This window comes from Misgurnus anguillicaudatus, chromosome 22, assembly GCF_027580225.2.
Source record: "Misgurnus anguillicaudatus chromosome 22, ASM2758022v2, whole genome shotgun sequence".
NCBI lineage: Eukaryota > Metazoa > Chordata > Actinopteri > Cypriniformes > Cobitidae > Misgurnus > Misgurnus anguillicaudatus.
In genome coordinates, this window is record NC_073358.2 from 34,201,513 (window position 1) to 34,226,511 (window position 24,999).

At 35.6% G+C, this 24,999-nt stretch overlaps 2 protein-coding genes and 1 long non-coding RNA gene across 3 annotated transcripts; all 3 read left to right on the forward strand.

The window, feature by feature from the left end:
* Positions 1-3,313: 3,313 nt before the first annotated feature.
* Positions 3,314-12,929, forward strand: nelfb (negative elongation factor complex member B). Its single transcript, XM_073860536.1, has 13 exons — positions 3,314-3,602; positions 3,792-3,952; positions 4,030-4,129; positions 4,374-4,604; positions 5,302-5,487; positions 6,058-6,170; positions 6,286-6,384; positions 7,173-7,272; positions 8,414-8,556; positions 8,639-8,745; positions 8,848-8,989; positions 9,977-10,085; positions 11,983-12,929. Exons 1-13 carry the CDS (start codon positions 3,501-3,503, stop codon positions 12,139-12,141), a joined length of 1,752 nt encoding a protein of 583 aa, XP_073716637.1. The 5' UTR covers positions 3,314-3,500; the 3' UTR covers positions 12,142-12,929.
* A 4,040-nt stretch (positions 12,930-16,969) lies between these two features.
* Positions 16,970-20,176, forward strand: LOC129440158 (lysophosphatidic acid receptor 6-like). The gene has a single exon (XM_073860694.1). It carries the CDS (start codon positions 16,976-16,978, stop codon positions 18,032-18,034), a length of 1,059 nt encoding a protein of 352 aa, XP_073716795.1. The 5' UTR covers positions 16,970-16,975; the 3' UTR covers positions 18,035-20,176.
* A 1,465-nt stretch (positions 20,177-21,641) lies between these two features.
* Positions 21,642-22,821, forward strand: LOC129453487 (uncharacterized). Its single transcript, XR_008647449.2, has 2 exons — positions 21,642-22,467; positions 22,567-22,821. It is a non-coding gene; the product is annotated as an uncharacterized lncRNA (long non-coding RNA).
* Positions 22,822-24,999: the final 2,178 nt, after the last annotated feature.

A 24,999-nucleotide genomic window follows, 5' to 3' on the forward strand; every position in this document is an offset into this window, starting at 1 on the left:
TTTATTGTCTTCTAGTCTTTCAAAAAAGTGAATTTACAGCACAAATACAAATCAAACTCTCCATTTCAGTGGAGTTATATCAACAACATATTCAAATGTTGTAACACATTAATGATATTAAATAAATAATCAAATTATATAGAAATCAGCTGGCATCTGTGGATGTCCATAAAGTCAACAAACATCATCACACATGAAACAACAATTTGAGTCAATTCAATTTTATTTGCTTTTCACAATTGTTTAATTGTTACAAAACAGCTTTACATAAAAAAAAACAAAAGGAACCACAGAAAAATCACAGGACGACAAAAGTAGCAAATTACAGCGGCTCAGATTAAACAGTACTAAGCGGAGTATTAATGTCACGTATAGGAGAAAGCTCTAAGTTAAGCTAATGTCAGCTGACTGCCAAGGGGTTGAAAAAACTCCTAGGAGAAAAACCTGTTGGGAAAAAAGTCCTAGGGAGAAAAAACCCCTTGAGAGAGAGCCAGACATAGCTGTTACTACAGAAAATATACTACTAATAATATAAACACAATAAACTATGGACAGAAAGCCGCGAGTCCTGCCGAGGGCGCTGCACCTGAGTTAAGAAAAAAATCAAAGAATCTAAGAGCAAACACCAAACAGAACGGTGGCAAATCTCAATCAGGATGGGTTGGTTTTTGAAAATGTTTTAGTAATGTAACTTACAAATCGCTGCTTCGTCATTTAAAAATCGTGTTATTGTTTCATACGATAGCTCGAAACGTTGCCTTGTATTACAATCTAACATTTAAGTAAATATTTAAATATTAAATAAAAATAATACTTAAATATTTTAACATTAAATAAAGAAACAGCTAACACCATCTAACACCAGTATTTCTTCGACGATTTAACAATGTTTTCTAACCGCTTTACCTTTGAGTATCTACGTTAAACCTGGAGCGTTTCAGAAATTTGCTAACCCGTTGATACTTACCTCAGAATGATTCGAATCAGGGAACGCTGCGCTTTATATACCTACGACGTCATAAACAGAACGTTCCATGGAAACCATGGAAACGCATCTGTGTCGGTGTCACGTTAAAAAAACATGTCACGTGACTGTATTTAAACACAATGCACACTGAGGATTTGTTTAAAATACCAGTGGTGCACAATAAGGTGAGAATGGCGCGGATAAGTAAAATATTTAGCTATTTGCTATTAAATATTTTACACTTAATCATTAATCCTAGTGATGTCAATATTGTTAAACCCTATAAATAAACTTTATCTTAGTAATATTATCATTTCGTTAATCTTTTGTGGAATTTTACTTATAATTAAAAATTTTACATCACATCTCCTATCATAAGATGCATAGACATGGCGACCTCTGGTGGTTGTGCAAAGGTGTGGATGTAAGTAGGGTTTTGATATAAATGAGTGTATTCCATAAAATATTTAGTAATTAAAATACAAGTAAGCACATTAAATAATAAGGGCTATCTTTATTAAGCCCATAGTTTAATGTGTTTAGTTCACCCAGGAGTACAAAATACAATGTTGCTGAAATTTTAGCCTGAAGTAAATAACAAAAAATTATCTCAGTTTAAGACTGTTTGAGTGTCTCAAACCAAACAAAACCACTTGTAAAGAAAGCAAAAGTGTATAATTATAACTTTGACCCATTACCTAAATGACAATAAAATTTTGATCAATATTTGAAAAAAAAAAATTTTTCTTAAACAGACAAAAAATATAAAAGCACTACAAATTAAAAGCTAACTTACTTGAAAGTAAACCCTTTTTAGGCTTATTGTGTACACTTTGAATCTAAGAAATGAACTGATCTTTGGAAATGGTTTTAAGGAGTGTGATTATCATAACCAAAAAGAATAGCATTGGTTCTTCAGAAATTCAGCTAATATCATTGTTTTCCAGCAGGAGGCAGAACAACGTCTATAACCTGGCTATTACTGCTTAACTGAATGCAATTTCCATTTAACTCTTTAAAAATCTATACGGTTACATAAAAGTAAGATTTGCAGAGCTACGCAGTATCCAAAAAGTAAAGGTAATAGTTGTTATCTCTTTCCTGAAATAAATGCATTCAGTGCTTTCACTCTTGCATTCAGAGCCCAGTATAAAAATCTGACATTTATTCTCCAGCCTGTTTTAAAGTGAATAAAACTAAATAGAAAAATGAAACATTAATTTTAATTGAATGATACTTTCATAATGCTACAGAAGAAATTACAGTTCCCAAAATGATATTCTTTTAACACATAAAAAATCTGAGGTGTATTTTTACCATTCCCAAATCCACATTATGGTTCCATTAAACCTTAAACAAAAAACCACAAAAACATTTAATATGTCCTCCCTAATAAACTGCAGATACATTTAAAGCATTATGGGAAACAAAGAAACGGGTGAGTTAATTTCAGCAGGGTTGAGACTTGAGACTGGGTTGATGACTTGACAACTAGTCTTAATGCTGACTGGAAACCATGGGGTCCCTCATGAAAAAGAAATTCTGTACCTCCACTGAGGGGTCCTACACACAATACTGGTCTTATTTTTCCAACGAATCAGAGGCAGACTCCACTCCAGAGTATTTCATCTGCTGTCATGACGATTCTCCATCTAGATCACCAATCACAACACTTTGTTGCTACAGATGGAGCAGAAAAAAGTAAAGAAAAATGGGTAACAATTTACAATAAGGTTCAGTAGTTAACATTAGTTAGCTACACTAGTTAACATGAACTAATAATGAACTGCACTTATACAGCATTTTATTAATCTTTGTTAATGTTAATTTCAACAATTACTAATACTTTAAAATCTTGTTAACATTAGTTAATGCACTCTGAACTAACAAACAATTAAAGCTTAAATTTTTAACTAACCAAAGATGAATAAATAATGTAACAAATATATTGCTCGTGGTTTGTTCAAGTTAGTTAATACATTAACTAATGTTAACTAATGAACCTTATTGTAAAGTGTTACCAGAAAATTTAAGAAAATGTAATGTTTCAAATCTCCAACTTTGATTGATAAAGTTTGAACACAAAAAAGATTTGTAATTTGTCAAAACTATGTACAATGCTTTAGCCTATACATTTTTGTTTTAATTTTCCTATTATCATGATTATTTTTATTGTTTGTTTATCAATATTTGTGTTTTCTGGGATCAAACCCACAAATTTGCGTAGTTAAAAAAAATTATTTAAAAAATCCTGCTTATTAAAAAATTTAAAGCAGGAAAGTTTTAAATGGTTTTAAATGTGCATCGTTTAAAAAACACGTACGGCGGCAAGTAGGAACCTTTTTAAAACGGAACCTCCGACGATGGTTCAGAAACAAGAGACTGTTGACGATGTTGCACAGTTAGGAAGTGTGCGAAAACATAAAGCACAATGCAAATCTAGCCAACGTTATTTGTTCTATAGTATTTGATTTATTTTTTTTATATATATATAAATCTTTCACGTGAGTGAAAATAAAAGCAGAGTCTCAACATGTTCGCCGGGTTACCAGAGCTCGGGATATCCAACGGCGAAGATCTGAAAGAAACTCTCACAAACTGTACAGAGCCTCTGAAAGCCATCGACCAGTTTCAGGTAATATCTGTGGACATTGTACAGTCACTTTAAAAGTCTTAATTGGAGTTTGATGTGAAAACGAATCAAATTGGCGGTTAAGCAATGTTTTGACAGATGAATGACAGCAGCCAGTTTTGCGGTAATAAAGCTCGTGTATAATCGTTGCGTACAGTATGTTAATAATTATAACCCTATTGTCGTTCTCAGACGGAAAATGGCATATTGTTGCCAACCCTACAGTCTGCATTGCCTTTCCTGGATCTTCACGGCACTCCACGGCTGGAGTTTCACCAGTCGGTGTTTGACGAGCTCCGAGATAAGCTGATGGAGCGGGTTGCTGTCATCGCAGAGGGCAAAGAAGAGGACAGGTTGACAAGAAACTGTTTTTACAGCAATGCCCAGTAGCTCATAAAAACGCACTAACGCATTGCTTACTTTAAAACAGATATGTTAAGCTGGAAGAACTTCTCGAGAAAAGCTTCCCACTGGTGAAGATGCCATCCATACAGCCTGTTGTTATGCAAGTGCTGAAACATCTGCAAAAGGTGTGTTATACAATATGTAATTATTTTTAGACACATTATTCATTTGACCAAACCACTTAGCATGCAGACTCCTTTTAAACATTGTATTTTGCAAAAAAAAAAATTTTTCGTGGTTTGTCAGCTTTTGATTTTTATAAACTTTTAAAATTTCATAAAACGATTTTATGATTAAGGTTAGAAAGTCTTAACAAAATGTAGCTGATTAAAGACTTTATCATAGCATAAAGTTTCTGTTTGGATGCAGGTGCCTGAGAAGAAACTAAAGCAGGTGATGGCTGATAAAGAGCTGTACAAAGTCTGTGCCGTGGAGGTGAAACGGCAGATTTGGCAAGACAATCAGGCTCTTTTCGGAGATGAAGTGTCTCCTCTGTTGAAGCAGTATATTGTGGAGAAGGAGGCGGCTCTCTTCAGCAGCGATCTGTCCATCCTACACAATTTCTTCAGTCCCTCACCCAAAACCCGCCGACAGGGAGAGGTGAGTGTCACCCTCTGATTTGTGGTCTTATGCAGAGTTGCCAGGTTTTCACAGTAAAATCTGCCCAATTGCTACTCAAAACTAGCCCAAAACTAGAGAAATTGTGTTTCAAAAAAGTATCCAAAAAGTACCAGCACAGTGTTATATATTTTGTTTGCATGTGTGCTTATATTATCTCGTATGTTTTCAACAATGTTTGAATTCAGAGCAATTGCAGTTTTAACCAGTGCTCCACCCCTGTTCATAGGGTGGTTCCTTGTCTATTACGTTATGTCTGGGTTATATTTGGTTGCCACACTGTTCTTGGGTAGTGACCTCTGGTGGCAAAAATTACATATTGTGCCTTTAACTGTAAGGCCTAGACAGGGGTCACCAATACTGGTCCTGGAGGGCCGGTGTCACTGCAACACAGAGTTTAGCTCCAACCCTAATCAAACACACCTGAAGCGGCCAATTCAGGTGCTTCAGGTGTGTTTGATTAGGGTTGAAGCTAAACTCTGAAGAGACACTGGCCCTCCAGGACCAGGATTGGTGACCCCTGGCCTAGAGTATACTTAGGTTTTAGTGTGTATGCTCTAGCATACTGCATTTGGAGCCACTAATCAGTGCAAACAATTCCAAATTATACACAGAAGATGGATTTATTTACAAATTGTGCTTATTTTTTTCACCTTGAAACGTTGCCATCTGTCTCCAGGTAGTGCTGAAGTTGACTCAGATGATTGGGAAGAATGTGAAGCTGTATGATATGGTGCTGCAGTTTCTGCGGACGCTGTTCCTTCGCACGCGCAACGTGCATTATTGCACCCTGCGAGCCGAGCTGCTCATGTCCCTTCATGACCTGGACATCAGCGAGATCTGTTCAGTCGACCCCTGTCACAAGGTGTGAAATCATTATTTTAACTTGACAATGAGATACAGGCCAAAGTGATCAACTCTTTCTAAGGGGTCGTGCACACCAAAGCTTTTAAACTGTTTATCAGTTGTTGAACGATGCACCGATTGGTTGTTGTGTTGTTTACCCCGCCCCTCCTCCACTGTGATTGGACAGCCGTGTGAGATGTGACATTGATGAGGGGAGCTTTTCACCCAAAGTTGAATCTCTCAGAAAACCGCTGAGCGCCGGCTTTCAGCGTGGAAAAAATACGCTAGCTGCTTTATTTTTAAAAAAATTCTGCTCTTCAATTGTAAGAAATTGAAAACATACGCTGGCCGCGGATTAAAAGCTTTGGTGTGCACGCCCCACTAACAGCAATTCACTTGATTACTATTTTCTATACTTCACTCAATACAGCGACTCTTAAGTTGGTTATTTTGAACTAATCTAATGCAAAATTACACTCTGCCTATAATTAAAGTGTATATTGTTAACTATATATTTAAGTTGCATTGAATATTTTTTTGGAAGAGTGTTCACTTTATATGTGAAAATTATGTTTTATACTTGCTGTAGTTTTCCTGGTGTTTGGATGCCTGCATCAGGGAAAAGTTTGTGGATGCTAAAAGGGCACGAGAATTACAAGGCTTCCTGGATGGGGTGAAGAAAGGACAGGAACAAGTGTTAGGGTATGAGATTTATATATCTGTACAAACAGAAGTTGACATAACATACAATAAACCCACACAACTCTACTTCCTGTGACCTTTCCCACTGTCTGACATGTTTCACGTTTGCTCTCAGTGACCTCTCTATGATTCTCTGTGATCCATTTGCCTGCAACACGCTCGTATTGAGCACAGTGAGGAACCTTCAGGAGCTATTGAGTCAGGACGCCCTGCCCAGAGTAAGATCTACTTTAAACTTTGAACTACCTTATATTCATGCTGTGACATCACTGTGTGATGTATGTACAGTACTGTGCAAAAGTCTTAGGCCACCACCACCAGACTTATTGTTGTTGTAAGTTTTAATGTCCATCCATATTTATTTTTCAATCTATTTTATTAAGATACAAACAGAAAATACAGGAAATATGTAAAAAATAATAATTTTTAGGACTAAATGTCTTCTTTAGGCATCATTGGTGTTTAGTGTGACCTCTCTTGGCACTAAACACGTCTTGAGCTATTGAGCAGAATGTAGTAAAAAAAAAAACTAATTTCTTTAAAATTAGGATTTATTTTTATTTGGGTTTAAGAGATCCTGCAGTTTCCTGCTATTGCTGTTTATATTTTTATACAGTTTTTAATACTATATACACATTTCCTGTATTATTTGGATGTATTCTATTAAAGAGACTGAGAAACAATTATATATGATCCCAATAACATTGCAAAAACAACAAATCGAATTCTGGCATGGTGGCCTAAGACTTTTGCACAGTACTGTATGACTGTCACTGTAGGGCCCTACATTGTACCTTAGTATAAACTATTTCAGTCCAAATTTCATGAAAAGTTCATATGTGCAGTTGTATGATCTCATGTTAGTTGAGCCCAGAACATTTTTTTTAAGGAAAATAAACTCTTACCAGTTACAGCATATAAAATTTAGACTTTCATTGGACACAGAGATCCATTTGTAAAGTTTAAAAGGTTAATTTCTGCTTTTTGTCAACTGCTCATTTACAGAGACAGCCCTGACCTCCTCTTGCTGCTGCGGATGCTTTCTCTCGGTCAGGGCGCCTGGGACATGATCGACAGCCAGGTGTTCAAAGAGCCACGAATGGTAAGACTACAATATTCTGCATTAACCGTGTCATTTCTGTGCCACTAGCGACACCTAATCTCTGTTGTGCAGAAATTAGACTTAAAAGTGCAGTATGTAATTTTTAGAAGAATCTCTTGACAGAAATGTAAAATAATATACAAAACTATATTATCAGTGGTGTATAAAGACCTTTTATAATGAACTGTTATGTTTTTATTACCTTAGAATTAGACATTTTTATCTACATACACCGAGGGTCCCCTTACATAGAAGTCGCCATTTTGTGCCACCATGTTTTTACAGAAGCCCTTAACGGACAAACTTTTTTTACTAAGTTGTCTCCGAAGATGACATGCTTGTCTGGTGGTGGCCACCGTAGCTTTTCTATGCGTTTCAAAAGCGAGGGGTGAGCAGTGAACTGAACCATTGGTTGCAATTCGTAACCTCACCACTAGATGCCGCCAAAATTTACAAACTGCACCTTTAATATATTATTTGAATATGATCGTAAAACATTAATGAGACATCGTTGCTATCGTGTTGATACTGCTCCTGCTGTTGTTGACAATATGGGATGTGCAATAGACCTTTTGCGAGTCGACGTCACAGTTACGTCACACGCGCAATGTGGTGGCAGAAAAACAGTGGAAATGAATGAGACACGAGTGAAACGAACAATATAACTCACTAGAAAATGTCTTGTTGTGCTGTTGAGGGTCAGAATAGGAATGCCAAAATAGTATTGCTCTTATAAGTACTTCAGCAATTTATACTGTAAAATAATTGATTTACCAATAAAGAACAATACATATACATTACATACATGCACACATATCAGTAGCCAAGCCATTTAAACTTTTAATTTATTTAAAAAATAAACGTAACTTGGTGAAAACGTTATAAGAAACATTACACTTAAGAGAAATATACGGGAAACAGACTTAAAAATCACAGTTTAACGCTAAAACATTTCACATTCTATTGCGGAGCTGTCACTTTCTGCCACCAGTGGGGTCCGCCCACAAAAAAGTAATCTCTATTTGTAAACACGCAAAAGGTCTATACACAAGGCAGTTGTTGTTTGTCTTAGCAGCACAAAAGTCGCTTTGGAGAAATTAATCTGCCAAATGTGTAAATGTATTATTTTTTCCAACTTTAGGATATGGAGGTGGTAACGCGCTTTCTGCCTGCCATGATGTCGATAGTGGTTGATGACTACATGTTCACTGTGGAGCAGAAGCTTCCCAGTGAGGAGAAGACCTCTCTTATATACCCCAACACCCTGCCTGATACGTTCTCCATGTGCAACACATCACCACAGTTTTCAACCCAACATCAATAACATACTTGAGTCTAAAGTGGATAGTCTTACTTTGTTGTGCAGGTATTTACAGGAAAACAGGGTGGCGTGTGAGATAGGCCTTTACTATGTGCTTCACATTGCTAAATTGAGGAATAAGAATGCTCTGCAGAGGCTTCTGCCTGCATTGGGTAAGAAACTCTTTATTCTCATTTGATCAGCTATTATTAGCTTATTAAATACCAACGGTAGAGCTTCACAAAGACATTGAAGATGGGATTTTGTTGTTATAGTGGATACCTATAATGACATGGCATTTGGAGACATCTTCCTTCATCTTCTTACTGGCCATCTGACTTTACTCTCTGATGAATTTGGATCAGAGGAGTTCTGTGCTGCTGTCTTTGATAACTTCCTTCTCACCTCTTTCTCAAGGTCTGTATTATCTTGCTTAAAGATAGATAATCCAAAAATAAAAATGTTGTCATCATTTAGTCAACCTCAGGTTGTTCCAAACCTGTATACATTTCTTTGTTTTGCTAAACACAAGTGAAGATTATTTTGATAAATGTTTGTAACCAAACAGGTCTGGAGCACTATTGACTTTAAGAGTATTAGTTTTTCATATTATGGATGGATGTCAGTGGTGCACAAGATCTGCTTGGTTACAATTTTTTTTTTAAATATTAATTTGTGTTAAGCAAAACAAGAAATTTATGCAAGTTTGGATCAAACTGAGGGTGACTAAATGATGACAAAAATTTAATTATCCCTTTAATGGCACGTAACCCTGCAAGAATAACATGACAGTAACTGTTTATATTGGTTGCATTTCTAGAGATTCTTAAAAGGACACTACACTTTTTTTTGAAAATAGGCTCATTTTCCAGCTCCCCTAGAGTTAAACATTAGATTTTTACCGTTTTGAAATCCATTCAGCTGATCTTCGGGTCTGGCGCTACCAGTTTTAGCATAGCTTAGCATAATCCATTGAATCTGATTAGACCATTAGCATCGTGCTCAAAAAATAACCATACAGTTTCTGTATTTTTCCTATTTAAAACTTCTGTAGACTCTTCTGTAATTACACTGTGTACTAAAACCGATGGAAAATTTAAAGTTGAGATTTTCTAGGCAGATATGTCAAGGAACAATACTCTCATTCTGGTGTAATAATCAAGGACTTTGCTGCTGTAACATGGCTGCAGGAGGCGCAATAATATTACGCACTGCCCAAAAATAATTCCCTTGGTTACTTTCAATAGCAAGGGACTATTTTCAGGCGCTGCTTAATGTATAAAAAAGTGGAGTGTCTCATTAAGAAAAAAAAATGAAAAACAAATTAATTGGTGTCATAAATTCTTGTTTAATGCTATGGCTAAGTTAATGCAGTATATTTGAGCCTCTTGTTCTCATTTGCAGTAAGGAGAATGTTCACAGACACACTCTTCGCTTGTTGAACCACCTCCATCAGAAGGTGCTGCCGTCCTACATTGAAACTTTAATGAAAACACTTGAACCACCAAAACAGGTATTGTAAAGTAAATAATTCATCAGAGATTACTGAAATATTGCGCTGTCCTTTTTTTAGTATTGATAATGTCACACATAAGTTAAACGAACAGTTCACCTACAATTGATAATTACCATATTCGATATCTAGTAAGCATAAGGAGTAATTTTCAAAGGCGAGGTGCCTTTGAATACTACTCCTCATGCTTCCAGATATCAATACACTTGTGTTAATAATAGACAAGCTCCCTGTACTGATTCACTGATGATCAGTTTATGCCAGGGGTCTTCAACGTTTTTCAGGGCGGGGACTCCTTATATGACGGAGTCATGGAGCAGGGACCCCCTGATACTAAATGTGTAAACAGATATTTAAGTAAGCAGTATACGTGAGGCTGCCTTTTCGTATTAGGCACAACGCAAAGTGGAGTAAAGTATCAGAATCAATGAATGGAACTGTTTTATAAATAGAAACAAACCATATTGTCACACAGCCATACTCTATTTAGACAGTACATTAGCACTATTATGCTGTTGTTGTATATGCATATTTTTTAATTTTTGTTAAAGTAGATTTAGTTTAAATATTATTTTAGGTGTTTGCAGTGTAATATATATATTTTTTATTTTACTGTGAAGTGGGTGATTCTCACAAAATCCAAATTTAGAAGGTGTCCAGCATCAGAATTTTTAAAAAGCCGTTGAAGGCAACTTTTTTTTGCACATATAAGATTAAGGTCTGAACTTACTATAACCATTATTTTTAGAGGACTTAAATTTTTTTTACTATGGAATTGTTTACATTTTTTAGATTATCATTATCAAAAATTATCATTACCGCAACATGATATTACATTAAATAATGTATATTACAATAATATACATATACAATATTACAGTATATATACAAACTCCTGTTCCGTTAATGAGAACTAAAAAGTTGGCTAGGTACTAGGACCAACAAAATTTAAAAAATAATTGAAAATTGTTGCAGAGGATGAGAAAAATGGTCTTGGACACATTTATTCAATTCAATTCAATTAAATTTTATTTATATAGCGCTTTTCACAATACTTAATTGTTTTATATTCCTTATTATTGTCTCTACATTTACCAATGATCACTAAATACCACACGTTTCTTTACTGTAAATGTTTATAGTATAACATGCAAAAAAAGAAGATATTTTAAGAAATGAAGGTAATCACACAGCATATATTGACCATTGACTTCCATAGTAGGAAATATATTTTTTCGAAGTATTGTGATAAATGATAAAGAAAATATGTTAATAAATGATAAGCACACAGTTGATGGTACCCATTAAATTCCATCATATTTTTTTATTCCTACTATAAAAGTTAATGGTCACTATCCACTGTGTGTTTACCATCATTTCTCAAAATATCTTCTTTTGTGTTTATCAGAAAAAAGAAATTTATACAGGTGTAGAACAACATGAGGATGAGGAAATGATGACAGAATGTTCATTTTAAGCTGAACTATCACTTTAAATCTGAGCAGCGTGAAACAGTCATCCAAGTTCAGAAATATAGATGAGATAACATGTCACACTGATTCTAAAATAACATTCTGAAAGAAAGACAAACACGTTTATACGATTTACCTGTTCTATAATGCCTTTTCTGTGGCTACTGCAGCTTCCTGAGTGGACATTTATAATCTTCAGATATTTTATTTTGGTCCGCTGGCTAAACTGAACGCACGCCTTCAAGCCTATGCGGCCATGCACGTGCACATCTTAAAGGGGACATGTAACGTTTTTAGCAAAAAATAGCTTGTGGTTAAAAATAACTTGGCGGACTCCCGGTCGAAGTCCGTCGCGGACCCCCGGTTGAAGACCCATTGTTTATGCAGTGACTTAACATAACCAAATAACAATGTATGTGTTACAGAGCAGTGATCCAGTGAAGGAACTTTACACCCTCTTAAAGGAGAAGCTTGAGGCCTCCAAGAAAAGTCCCCCAGAACCAGAAGAAGCCCCCTCTTTGGATCTCGGCCTTCATCCTGTTTCCGTGCCCCCCACGCCTTCTACCCCCACCACCCCACTGTGAGAGAGACTGAACGCCCGTGCAATTATAGAGTAGCAACCTAGTTTAAAGCCCAAGAGCAGCTATCTTTATATGGATATTAACTAACAGCATAAAGACATTAACACTTAACTGTGTAAAATAATGTGCTGGGTATGATTTTTCTTTTATAAGGGTCATTCTAAAAGTATTTTGTGGGTTAAGCGACTTTCAGTTTCTATTCTTGTTCTAAGACATTGTCGTCTTATTCTTTTGCTGAATGAATTTATTTTTAAATTATGGTTGAATAGGTTGTGTTTTGGATTTTGTCAGTAAAGAGCCCACTTGTTTTAGGTCTTGGGTTTTCCTGCTGGAGGGATTTTGGTACATTTGCCCAAGCCAGAAATTGTAAAAAAATGATATAATTGAAAACCAGAAAATATCAGTGAATTGTAATACAACCTTCAAAAATCACTGAAAAGCCATGCTGTCCTTGCATGCTGGAAATTGTTTGGATTTTGGGGATTACCCACAAATAACCACAAAGATATTTATATCCTCTCAAAAACTGCTTAAAATTGTTTACTTTCCAACTGTGCTGGTTAAATAAAAAGGAAATGATATACATATAAGGAAGATACAACCGCATTAGAAACTGAGACAAGACAAAGCATCTACAGATATGGCTGTTCCCGTTTTTACTTGTTTTGTGATAGTTTAAAACATTAGTTTAAAAAAACGTCATGTCTGTAACCTAAAAAAATAATGTATATTTACTTGTAACATTCTTTGCTTTTATTGAGTGTTTTTTATTATTAAATTGATTTTGAAATTAATTCATCTTACACATCGGCTTCATATGAAAAAGGCTCAAAAGCAAAACCTGCTTTAACCCCTTCAGACCTGATTTTCAGGTGTTAAATCAGTGTGCCCTATGTTGATTGGTTGATCAGCATTTTTGTTGATTTAAACCACAAAACGTGATGTCTTTTTCAGTGGACACAGTGTCTGAGGGGGTTAAACCGCTCCAGCATGCTTTGTAAATAGCTACTGTATAACCATATGAAGTTTAAGACTCAGATTGCTGGCGTAATTGTTCTGAAATGCGATGTTTTAACAAACATGCCTTAATAAAACCATTACTTGTGTGCATCTTTAGGCACAACAAAGGGCACTGATGTATTTTAAGATATGTCAGTACAAGTTGTTTTGAGTTTGGGCAGCTCTTACATTTATTTTAGTCTAGGACTAGTCTAATCCCTGTCCGGGAAACCGCCCCTATATGTTATATAACAGGATCTTTTGTGTAATAATTTTTTCACCATTTGTAGTAGTAATGAAGGTATGGGTCATTTTTATCTTTGAAATGATGCCCAAAACACATTACCCACCCATACAGAACATAATATAATACCAAAACTTAAATCAAATAAGTAATAAATATGTAAATGGTTTAAGTTAACCTATATGCTGTGTTGTTTTAACAAATGGTTGTGTTAAATATGGACAATGTTTAAGTGAATTAAACCCAATGGCTGGGTATATGTCCATATTTTACCCAAACATAAGTTTAAAACAACCCAGCATTTTTTTGTATTTATTTAAAAATAGAATACAGTATGTCAGAGATCATTTTTATATCTATAGTCATAAGATGATGCTGTAGCTAAATATGAAAGTCACATGACATTAGAACCATTTTGCGGAAAGCCAGATCATCCCTGGTACTTTAATGGACTTTCACAGCAACTTGTGGCTTGCATGAAAAAAGTCACATCCTTCAGATCGGAAATGAAATTATTGAATGTCAAGCATATTCATAATAGACTGAGTATCTAAAGCATTTATTTTTGCATCCCTCTTTCAGCTTCAGTTCTGATTTTAACAAATGTACTAATTAAACATATTCTTTTTCTTTTTTACTGCAACTGAAGACAGAATAATATTTGGTACCCGGGAGTCCTGTGATCCACCTTACTACATATCAGAGCCGCCTATATTCACAATACTTTATACTCTAACAAAATACTATTTAGATATAGAATTTTAATCATACATTGTTTACATTTTTTTTTAACTAAGGCCATATACAGTCTTGTTCAAAATAATAGCAGTACAATGTGACTAACCAGAATAATCAAGGTTTTTAGTATATTTTTTATTGCTACGTGGCAAACAAGTTACCAGTAGGTTCAGTAGATTCTCAGAAAACAAACAAGACCCAGCATTCATGATATGCACGCTCTTAAGGCTGTGCAATTGGGCAATTAGTTGAAAGGGGTGTGTTCAAAAAAATAGCAGTGTGGCATTCAATCACTGAGGTTATCAATTTTGTGAAGAAACAGGTGTGAATCAGGTGGCCCCTATTTAAGGATGAAGCCAACACTTGTTGAACATGCATTTGAAAGCTGAGGAAAATGGGTCATTCAAGACATTGTTCAGAAGAACAGCGTACTTTGATTAAAAAGTTGATTGGAGAGGGGAAAACCTATAAAGAGGTGCAAAAAATGATAGGCTGTTCAGCTAAAATGATCTCCAATGCCTTAAAATGGAGAGCAAAACCAGAGAGACGTGGAAGAAAACGGAAGACAACCATCAAAATGGATAGAAGAATAACCAGAATGGCAAAGGCTCAGCCAATGATCACCTCCAGGATGATCAAAGAGAGTCTGGAGTTACCTGTAAGTACTGTGACAGTTAAAAGACGTCTGTGTGAAGCTAATCTATTTTCAAGAATCCACCGCAAAGTCCCTCTGTTAAAAAAAAGGCATGTGCAGAAGAAGGTTACAATTTGCCAAAGAACACATCAACTGGCCTAAAGAGAAATGGAGGAACATTTTGTGGACTGATGAGAGTAAAATTGTTCTTTTTGGGTCCAAGGGCCACAGGCAGTTTGTGAGACGACCCCCCAAACTCTGAATTCAAGCCACACTACACAGTGAAGCATGGAGGTGCAAGCATCATGATATGGGCATGTTTCTCCTACTATGGTGTTGGGCCTATTTATCGCATACCAGGGATCATGGATCAGTTTGCATATGTTAAAATACTTGAAGACGTCATGTTGCCCTTTGCTGAAGAGGACATGCCCTTGGAATGGTTGTTTCAACAAGACAATGACCCAAAACACACTAGTAAACGGGCAAAGTCTTGGTTCCAAACCAACAAAATTAATGTTATGGAGTGGCCAGCCTAATCTCCAGACCTTAATCCAATTGAGAACTTGTGGGGTGATATCAAAAATGCTGTTTCTGAAGCAAAACCAAGAAATGTGAATGAATTGTGGAATGTTGTTAAAGAATCATGGAGTGGAATAACAGCTGAGAGGTGCCACAAGTTGGTTGACTCCATGCCACACAGATATCAAGCAGTTTTAAAAAACTGTGGTCATACAACTAAATATTAGTTTAGTGATTCACAGGATTGCTAAATCCCAGAAAAAAAATGTTTGTACAAAATAGTTTTGAGTTTGTACAGTCAAAGGTAGACACTGCTATTTTTTTGAACACACCCTTTCAACTAATTGCACAATTGCACAGCCTTAAGAGCGTGCATATCATGAATGCTGGGTCTTGTTTGTTTTCTGAGAATCTACTGAACCTACTGGTAACTTGTTTGCCACGTAGCAATAAAAAATATACTAAAAACCTTGATTATTCTGGTTAGTCACATTGTACTGCTATTATTTTGAACAAGACTGTATAAAAAATAGTGCTGGGCAAAAATGTATCATGATTAATGCTCTACAACTGGCAAACAGAAAGAGTAGTGTTAATGTGGAGTTGACTGCTGACTAATAAAGGACATCCTGTTTTAGTTCCTCTGTGATGCGTACACTGATACATGAGAGTGTGAAAGTGTAGTTATTTAGTATCTTAGCTGTATCAGTTAGCACGATTTCCAAATGAGTTTTGAGGTCAGTATTGCATGATCTGGTAAGTGCTTTGCTTGCCTTTAAAAAAATGTTTATTATATTTTACTAATGCATTTTAGTCTCATTTAAATGTCTATCAATAAGCTCTCTTATTTTTTATCAAACCACAGAAAGAAGGGCATCATTTTTGTAAAAGTCTGGTGCAGACATAGTTTCTCACATTGGATGAAACTATTTATTTCAATGAACAATTTACACATTGTTTTTATAATATTCATTAAACAAATTCTATAATGTGACATTTAAAAACTTTATTTGATTCATTTTACATTTTTTCACAGTTTGTAAACCTAAAATATTTAAACATTTTCTTAAAGTGAGAAAATTTAAGCTGAAAAACTTTTTTTGGCATTACCAACTGAAGTAATTTTTTTAAGACGATCCAACTTTTACTTTTTACATTGTATAGGTTAAGGTTCATTATTAATATATTCAAGCACTCACAACATAATATTAGGCTACAGTTCTAGCACCTACAAGAAAATCTTAAAATCTGCAGTGTTTTAATTGTGACAAATGCATATTGAGTTTTGTTACACGTATTTGTTCTTGTGTGGTTTCATTTTCTTTCAGATTATTATCTGTTTTTTTTTTTTGCTCAGCTTATCTAATTATATAAAACTCTTTACTCACATGACAATGGTTTCTTTATGTGGGTCTCTACTGGTAATGGGTGGGGTTCAGTTGGTGTGATGTTACATGGCAGATGGAAACCAACAGAAAAGCATTAAATCCTACTGGAATGAAGCTACATTTTGTAATGGTTTTAATGGTAAACAGCTGAAGGTTCTTATTAACAGTTGTAATGGAAACCATTAGAATTTCTATTGATTTTCAGAAGAGATGGTAAGACAAATGTCATGCTGTTATTACATGGTTCTGCTTTTTTATTATTCATCAATCTAATTTCATGTTTATTTGTCCTCCTAACCAGTTGAATTCAAGATGAACACCTCACATTTGAACAGCAGCAACACAAGTCATGAACAAACATGTTCTCCTGAGCCTGAGCACATTTCTCTTGCTGTAATCCTCTGTCTGGTTTATCTGTTGGGACTTCTGCTTAATGGCTTCAGCCTGTGGGTTTTCACCTGTCGCATTCGCAAGTGGAACTCTGGAGCTGTTTTGCAGTTCAATCTGGCTCTATCTGATGCCATCATCACTCCCCTCACCCCTCTGATGGCAGTATACTTCGCCATGGATAGCAACTGGATTTTTGGAAAATTTGTATGCCAGCTGAAGATCGCCGTCCTAAGTGTACACTTCAATGGCAGCATCCTCTTCCTCACCCTTATTAGCATTCATCGCTACGTGACTGTGGTGCACTTTAATCGCTCATCACTTATGAAAAAAAAGATGTTTGTGAAGAAACTTTGTGGTGGGATCTGGTGTTTTCTAATCATAAATGGCATCATTTACGGATGGCTACTTCCGGTGACTAATGAGGACAATCGTATGCAGTGTCTGAGCATTCATCAGACAAAGTTAACAGACTCATACTTTATTATAAATTTTGTGCTTTTTATCTTCTGGTGTATTTTACCCTTATCTGTGTCTGTGTTTTGCTACAGTCGTCTGGCCAGCTCAGTGTCCCGTATTAACATTCAGTCTACTCAGGGTCAGTCCGTCAAAGCCAAATCAATGAAGATGATAGGCACCTGTATGGTCATATTTGGACTTTGTTTTCTTCCTCTAAATGTGGTTCGTACCCTAGGAGTGGTTGTGAAAAAGTATTACCCTGAGAAATGCAATATTATGTTGCGGTTGCAAACAGCATATTACGTGTGTTATATATTAGCAGGAATCAATTGTTGCTTAGACCCTCTAATCTACTTTTTTGGCTCACGTAATTTCATTAAAGCGTTTAGGAGATCTCTTAGGACGATAGGGATCAGACAGAAAATTAATAACAGAAGTGAATCAGAGACATTAAGCCAAAGTTTAAACAGAAACGCCATTCAAGGGGTGGTTCCCCGGGCAGGGATTAGTTTAAGCCAGGACTAGGCCTTAGTTTAATTAGGACATAACTAGTTTTAACAAACATGCTTTACTACAAAACATTACTGTCATGCATTTTGAGGCAAAACAAAGGGCACTGATTAATTTTAAGGTATGTCATTGCAAGTTGTTTTCAGTTTGAACAGCTCTTACATTTATTTTAGTCTAGGACTAGTCTAATAATCCCTGTCCGGAAAACCGCCCCACAGTACTTTAGTTAATTTAAACTGTGATTTGCTTCTTGTCAAACATTTGAAGTACTGCAAAACTACAATTAGTTTAACTGGTCAAATACTTCTTCAGAAATACGTATCGAGTTGTGATTGTATAGTTTGTTTAGTGTGTTATGATTCGATAGCAGCTTAGCTTGCCGTTAGCTTAGCTTGCCGTTAGTTTAGCTGGCGACTGACTTCTTCCTGTGGCCGGAGGGTATGCTGCGTTCCAGGTAGGTTTTTGAGCATGTGAATTACGACTTCGGGGCCACGACTTACGACTCTGAACTGGGAGTATGCGTTCCAGGCAGCCTGTAACCCGTGTTTTTACAAACTTCTACCTGTGAAAGTGCACTGGAACGGCAGTCAAACTCGTGAACTCGTGCTAGATCGATGTACTCCCAGTTCATAGTCGTGAGTCGTGGTTTTGAAGTCGTGATTTACGAGTTACAGGTTGCCTGGAACGCAGCATTAGTCAAGAAACGTATCTACTGACGTCATTAAAGCAGGAAGTAGGGCTGTAGTCCAAAGTGGCCGTTCGCTGTAGGCTTTGAAAGGCGAATTCAGTTAAAGAAAATATGTCGCCTGGCAGTGAACTTTAAGCTTTATCATTTTACAGGTAGTATTTATGCTATTATAGCAACATTACACACTAACTAGGGTTTAAAAAATGGTATCAGGAAGAACGTGACCTGTAAGTAAATATTACAATAATTTAATAGCACATTTTCATGTTTAACAAAAACTTTTATTTTTTTATCCATTCTAAAGTTTTTATCAGCAGTATTTTAAATAGTTATTAGTACTTGGACCTTATTATTATCTGTTATAACTGGACATTTTTTACATTTTATGATTACATGGTAATTAATGAAAGGTGCCATGGAATAAAAACTGTATTTACCTAGACATTAATTAATAATAGGATCTCTGTACATGATAATGACATATTGTCTGAGCATCAAACGCGCAAAAGACTGCTGGAAAACATAACACTGACTGTGAAGTCACAGTTGATATGTATGCCACCAACATTAAATTACATAATAAATTAATTACATGTTGTGACTGCGGAGTTAGAGCTATATGCTAATTAATGCTATATGCTAGCATTTAGGCTGAATTTTTACTAGTGACTTTACAGTTACGTTTTGCAGGTCCATACTGAAAAAACCCCCCACAAACGTACCACTTAGAAACGTCCATTAACAATCTCCAAACAATCAGTTGTTCTTCAAAATATGTATTTTCATCTGATACAGGTTCAAACATATACGGTCTGTTTACTAATGTGAGCTATTGGCATGAGCCTCAGAGCAAAGCTCAACATTATTTGACCCTTCCAAATAGTAGGAAAATGGCATCGCTGGCACGTGCGTCCACGATGGTTTCATCCACCTTGTTACTTAAGATGCGTGTCATGCAATATCCACTTCTCGCCGCATGGTTGTAGTTTTTTTTTTACTAAATACTACAATAAATATGCGAAGAAGAACCACCGTAAGCGTTAGATATTTTTAGCTTTCAGTCCTGAGTATTATTTTTTTTTACAACAACTGTTTAAAAATATGTGTCACTTTTAAACAGCCGGTGTGCTTCCGCTAGATTATGGGGACATCTGAAAGGTATGGTTGACACTATATATATATTTTATCTTGGTACTGAGGAAATTTCATCAAAATCGAGGAAGGAGAAGGTATTTAAATGAACCACGGAAATTTGGTTTTCACGTTTGTGGTGGTAGATTAGCGAACCGGAACCTCCTGTCAGAACATCAGAACTGCAGGCATCGTTCTAAAACTGGGTCTGAATATGACAAACTAATTACAACTAAATGGCCCATTCCAACTAAAACAGTAAATGTTCATGATTTAATTTAAAATAAATTTTAACCTTTGTTCAAATTTCATGCAAATATCTGATAAAATAAGAAGATTATAAGTAGGGCTGCAGCTATCGATTCTTTTTGTAATCGATTAATCTAGCACTGAATCAATCGAGTAATCGGATAAAAAATTTGTGTGTGTTTTTAAACAACCAAAACAAATAAAGCATAACGAAAATGACGTGGCTGTAAAATGTTCAAGCATTTGGCTTTTATTAAAAAAAAAAAACAGATGTATTTGGCTCTAAAAAAGCCAATTTATTTCAATTTTAACCCATTTAGTGTTTATAAGTGCCAGTGCCAACAATTAAACACTTTCATTTATTAATATGCACAACAGGTTTCATGCTGTAATCTAGCCCTGACATCAAAGTAAATATCTGGTTTATGTACATTTCTACACTTGCAGCATTTACCATTAGGCTACTAACATATAATATATCGGCTGCGTCCGAAAACTCTAAATTGCTGCCTTCTGAGGCAGCTTTCCAAGGCAGGAAGGCATCAAGGCATGTCCGAATTCAATGTTTGGTTTACTTCCTGTCTCCTGAGATACCTATGCGTGGACGTACATTAAGAATGTGATTGGTCGAGTCCGGTGTCATGAGCAATTCGGTCCCCCCGAGCAATTCGGTCTCCCCTAGGACCCCAATTGGTATCTAGCACTAATGCCTGCTCAAAAATTTGTCATTGCAATATCTCGTCTGCATACGCGGATAGCAAGTTAATTATGTTGTACAAAATAGAAGCATCAATTAAAAAAATAAATAAAAGTTAACTAAAAAAATAATTTAATAAACTAATATTCATGTTGCAGACACTTTTGTGTCATCATCTGCTTTACAAAAGCAATACTTTTATTTTTTGTAAATTATTAACATACCTTACGGAATATATTTTTTTTATAGTAAAAGTGTAGTAATCATGGCTTATAATTATAATTTAAATGTGTGATTCAACTATGTAGTAATCATGTTTTGTATAATTAATGAGTAAGTAATTGTATAAGTAGACAGTCAAAAGTGGAAATGGTACAGTATAATAATCTAAATAATAAAATTACACAAGCAATGTGTAGATCTCCCACCTATAACCTCATTTATATACTACTATATGAAACATATCATTTAAAAGACATCAATTGTAATTTTAACAACGTTCTAACTACATAAATCATAACGCGATTTTGTAGGAATTGTAATAAGGCCCTAAGAAAACTACCCATGAGGAGTTTTTTCAGCCAATGGAATCACGCGGAGTCCTAGGGGAGACCGAATTGCTCGGGGGGACCGAATTGCTCACGACACCTGTCGAGTTCGAAAAATAAAATGGCGGCCAAGGACGCGACTGGACCACCAATTTAGTGTAAATAAAGGTAGATTTTCACTTTTTACACCTTTTAATTGCATTTCTAGCGAGAAATCAGTATTGTAGTTTTTAAATATGTGATTAGTTATCACAAAGGCGCTCTCTGTTTAAATTTCAAACACGCTGCCTTAGAAGTGTGTCCGAACCCAGCTAACACACGACGTGCTAGTTACGTAATTTATTGGTCATTTTTGGTAATTTCATGACTTACCAGCTGGCAACGTAACTGTTACGTCCTATTGAGGTAATTCCATTACCATTACAGTACCAAATCACCACGTCGTCAGTACGGACTCCTTACGTCGCAAGATAACCAAGTACGTCCCAGTTACGTAATAAATTCGTACTATTTTGGTAATTTCATAACTTACTGGCAACGTAACTGTTACGTCCTAGGGAGGTAATTTCATTACCATTACAGTACCAAATCACCACGTCGCCAGTACGGACTCCTTACGTCGCAAGATAACCAAGTACGTCCCAGTTACGTAATAAATTCGTCCTATTTTGGTAATTTCCTAACTTACTGGGAACGTAACTGTTACGTCCCAGGGAGGTAATTTCATTACCTTTACAATTATATTAAACATTAATTTCGTTTTCTATTTAGGTTAGCTTATTAAAACTTTTCAGTCTCAAAGTTTCCCTTAAATAAGTCAAAATAGATTAAATACACACGAACTGCCATTTACATGGGAAACATGAAACAGCGCGCGCCTCCCGCCCAGCTGACCTCAACCAGAGCGCGCGACCGCGCGTGCACAGCAGAACGGTGGCTGACAGGACGCGGTGTTGTTTCTCTGAACTGAGACCCGTTTAAAATACACAATAACTTATTTTAGTTGCTTAAGAGTTATGAAAACAGCATGTTAACATACTTATTAAGGCTCACAGAATCTCGCCCGACAGTATAAACCGTGTTTTATGCTGCACTGACAGGAATGTTCATCTGACAGGAAATTTCGTTTTATCAGGTAAGACACTACTTCACAAATTCAACAAATAAAACGATATTTATGAAAACGCGTAGATGTTATTTAACCTTTATTTATTTTATTGTCTTTATTTTAAAGTTTTGTGGGACATGTTTGGTGTTTTTTTGGACCGGTGAAGGTGTTTTGGACTGGTGAAGGTAAGAGCAGCGTTACCCTGGCAACCGGAACATGAAGAGGACCGCGCGCTCTCTCTCCGTCTGACAAAACTACGCCTGCACAATTCAGAAATGACATTTTAAAATAGCTTATATGGAGAATCCATTTAAATGTTCATTTTAACATATGTTTATTTAAATGTTTGTAATGTTCATGTTCAATAAATGAAGTATTCAAGCTCTGAGTCTGTCATATGTTATGGTAAGTCTTATAGTAATGGGCAAATAAGGACAAGTTAAATTAGTTAACGTTATACTGCAGATGTCCGCCCAAAGAATATTAAATAAAAGATTTAAATTAATACTGGTTACTAACATAAAACTTTTAATCCATTACGTTGTCACGACGTGCCCACGACAGGCAGATTACGTTGCAAAGTTACGTGCAGGCGACGGATCCAGGAATTTCACTTTTATGGAAGGCCATTGGGGCAAAAACGTGTTAAAAATACGTGTTAACACGCACTACGTGTTAACGCGTAAATCACGTGTTAACACGCACTACGTGTTAACGCGTAAGTGCGTGTTAACACGTAAATCACGTGTTAACGCGTTAGAAATCATGGACATGGAGTTTTACCACCATCTAGTGGTGTGGCGAATCTGACCTAAATACACAGAACGGACAGATAGATAGGATTGTAAATTGAAGTATTTTATCCTAAATATATATTTTTAAAAGTAATTAACAGTGAATAATGATCATAAATAGTTTACAACTTGGACTATATATAATAATAGTATCATTTAATTTTGTTATAAATAATTTTGTTAGCTTTGTGAATTAGCCAATAGTCCCAATTTCTATTTACTTTGTGTCTAATGTCTTGTTCTTTTAGTACCTGCCTATGGAAAGAATTATATTCTTAAAAATAGAGGTGTTAAATGATGACACAGTAGTGTTACACAATTCTTATAAACAGTAGAGGATGATTAATATTGCAAGAAAAAATTCTTTAAACACTACTTAACCACAGGTAATCTAATTAAGTTTATGTTAATAACAATTGGTTAATAGCAAGATTATGAACGTAAATGGAATGTATGCTCAAGCAGATGGTACATCTGCATCATTTTTGAACACACACACACATTATGATGTTCTACGTATGAAGTCTTTGGACTACCTGCCATCATGATCTGATTGCACTTAAAGCTAGTTCAACTAGTTTATAAATGCCTTATAAAATTTGTTTTTCACTAGTGTCATACACATATCCTTAATAATACAGTATAGCAATACCACACTATATAATTACAACCAATTTAGCATATGAACAACAGATGGAACTCTATACGTATGGCCTAATGGGAGAACATCAATGTCATTGTATAGTGGATGTGGAGCGCAGTTAGGCTTTAAAACATGCTTTTCGAGTTAAATTAATAATCTTATTTGGCTGAAGGAGGCTCTGTACTACAAACCTTTTAAGCGTTTTTTTTAAATTTTTGGCACGCGTTGCCTCAGACAAAGTTCCCATATCAGAAAGTATGTGTCATAGGTCAATCTGAGGCCTCCAATGGATTAGTCACGCTCAGACTGTTTCTTTGTCATAGTAACTAGAACTACTCTGCAGCAGATACTAGAACAATTATGCAAATGTAATAAACTTTTGCTTTTTTTCTGTGTATTTTCTGATCTATAAGACACTTTGGATGAATGTATATGCTAAATGAATAAATGCATATGTGATGACTGGAAAAAAAGAAGAATGGCAATAAAACACATGTCTATAGCTTTGATTGGAATTAAAAAAAAAAGTGCTTTCTTGTTTTCACCTTTAGCACCTTTTAACTCCAAGCAGATATGAGACAGATAGGCTACTCACTACAGGGGGCTGCAAGAATAAAACAAAATATTTATTTTTGATTATGCCCTCGATAATCATGATAATTAATGTTGATTAATAAACTACATTAAAATGCTTAATTGCATTTTTATAGGTAATTCATTTTATAGGCTAAAACGTTTGAATGGTTTTTGCTTGCTTACTAATTTAAGACATCACACTAACTTTCTGAGTGACATGGAAACAAAAGGTTTTTCAAACTTGGACTAAATTGTATAGAAATTGGCTACACTGCACAATAAAAATCCCTTTATAATGGATGACGTGGGGATTACTTGGCCCGTCTGAGTCTGACCTTTGGATTATAATCAGTACAATCAATGTACAGTAGAGAACACAGCAAAATTGTATTGGGAGCAATTTAGGGGCGGTTTCCCGGACAGGGATTAGACTAGTCCTAGACTAAAATAAATGTAAGAGCTGTACAAACTAAAAAAAAAATGCATTGACATATCTTAAAATACATCAGTGCTCTTTGTTTTGCCTTAAAATGCACACAAGTAATG

Bases quoted from the DNA above. Each gene is read 5' to 3' on its own strand.
- nelfb (XM_073860536.1), top strand. From the start codon at position 3,501: ATGTTCGCCGGGTTACCAGAGCTCGGGATATCCAACGGCGAAGATCTG. The intron at 3,953-4,029 runs GTTGACAAGAAA...ACTTTAAAACAG, and splicing joins GAGGGCAAAGAAGAGGACAG to ATATGTTAAGCTGGAAGAAC. The intron at 4,605-5,301 runs GTGAGTGTCACC...ATCTGTCTCCAG, and splicing joins AAACCCGCCGACAGGGAGAG to GTAGTGCTGAAGTTGACTCA.
- LOC129440158 (XM_073860694.1), top strand. From the start codon at position 16,976: ATGAACACCTCACATTTGAACAGCAGCAACACAAGTCATGAACAAACA.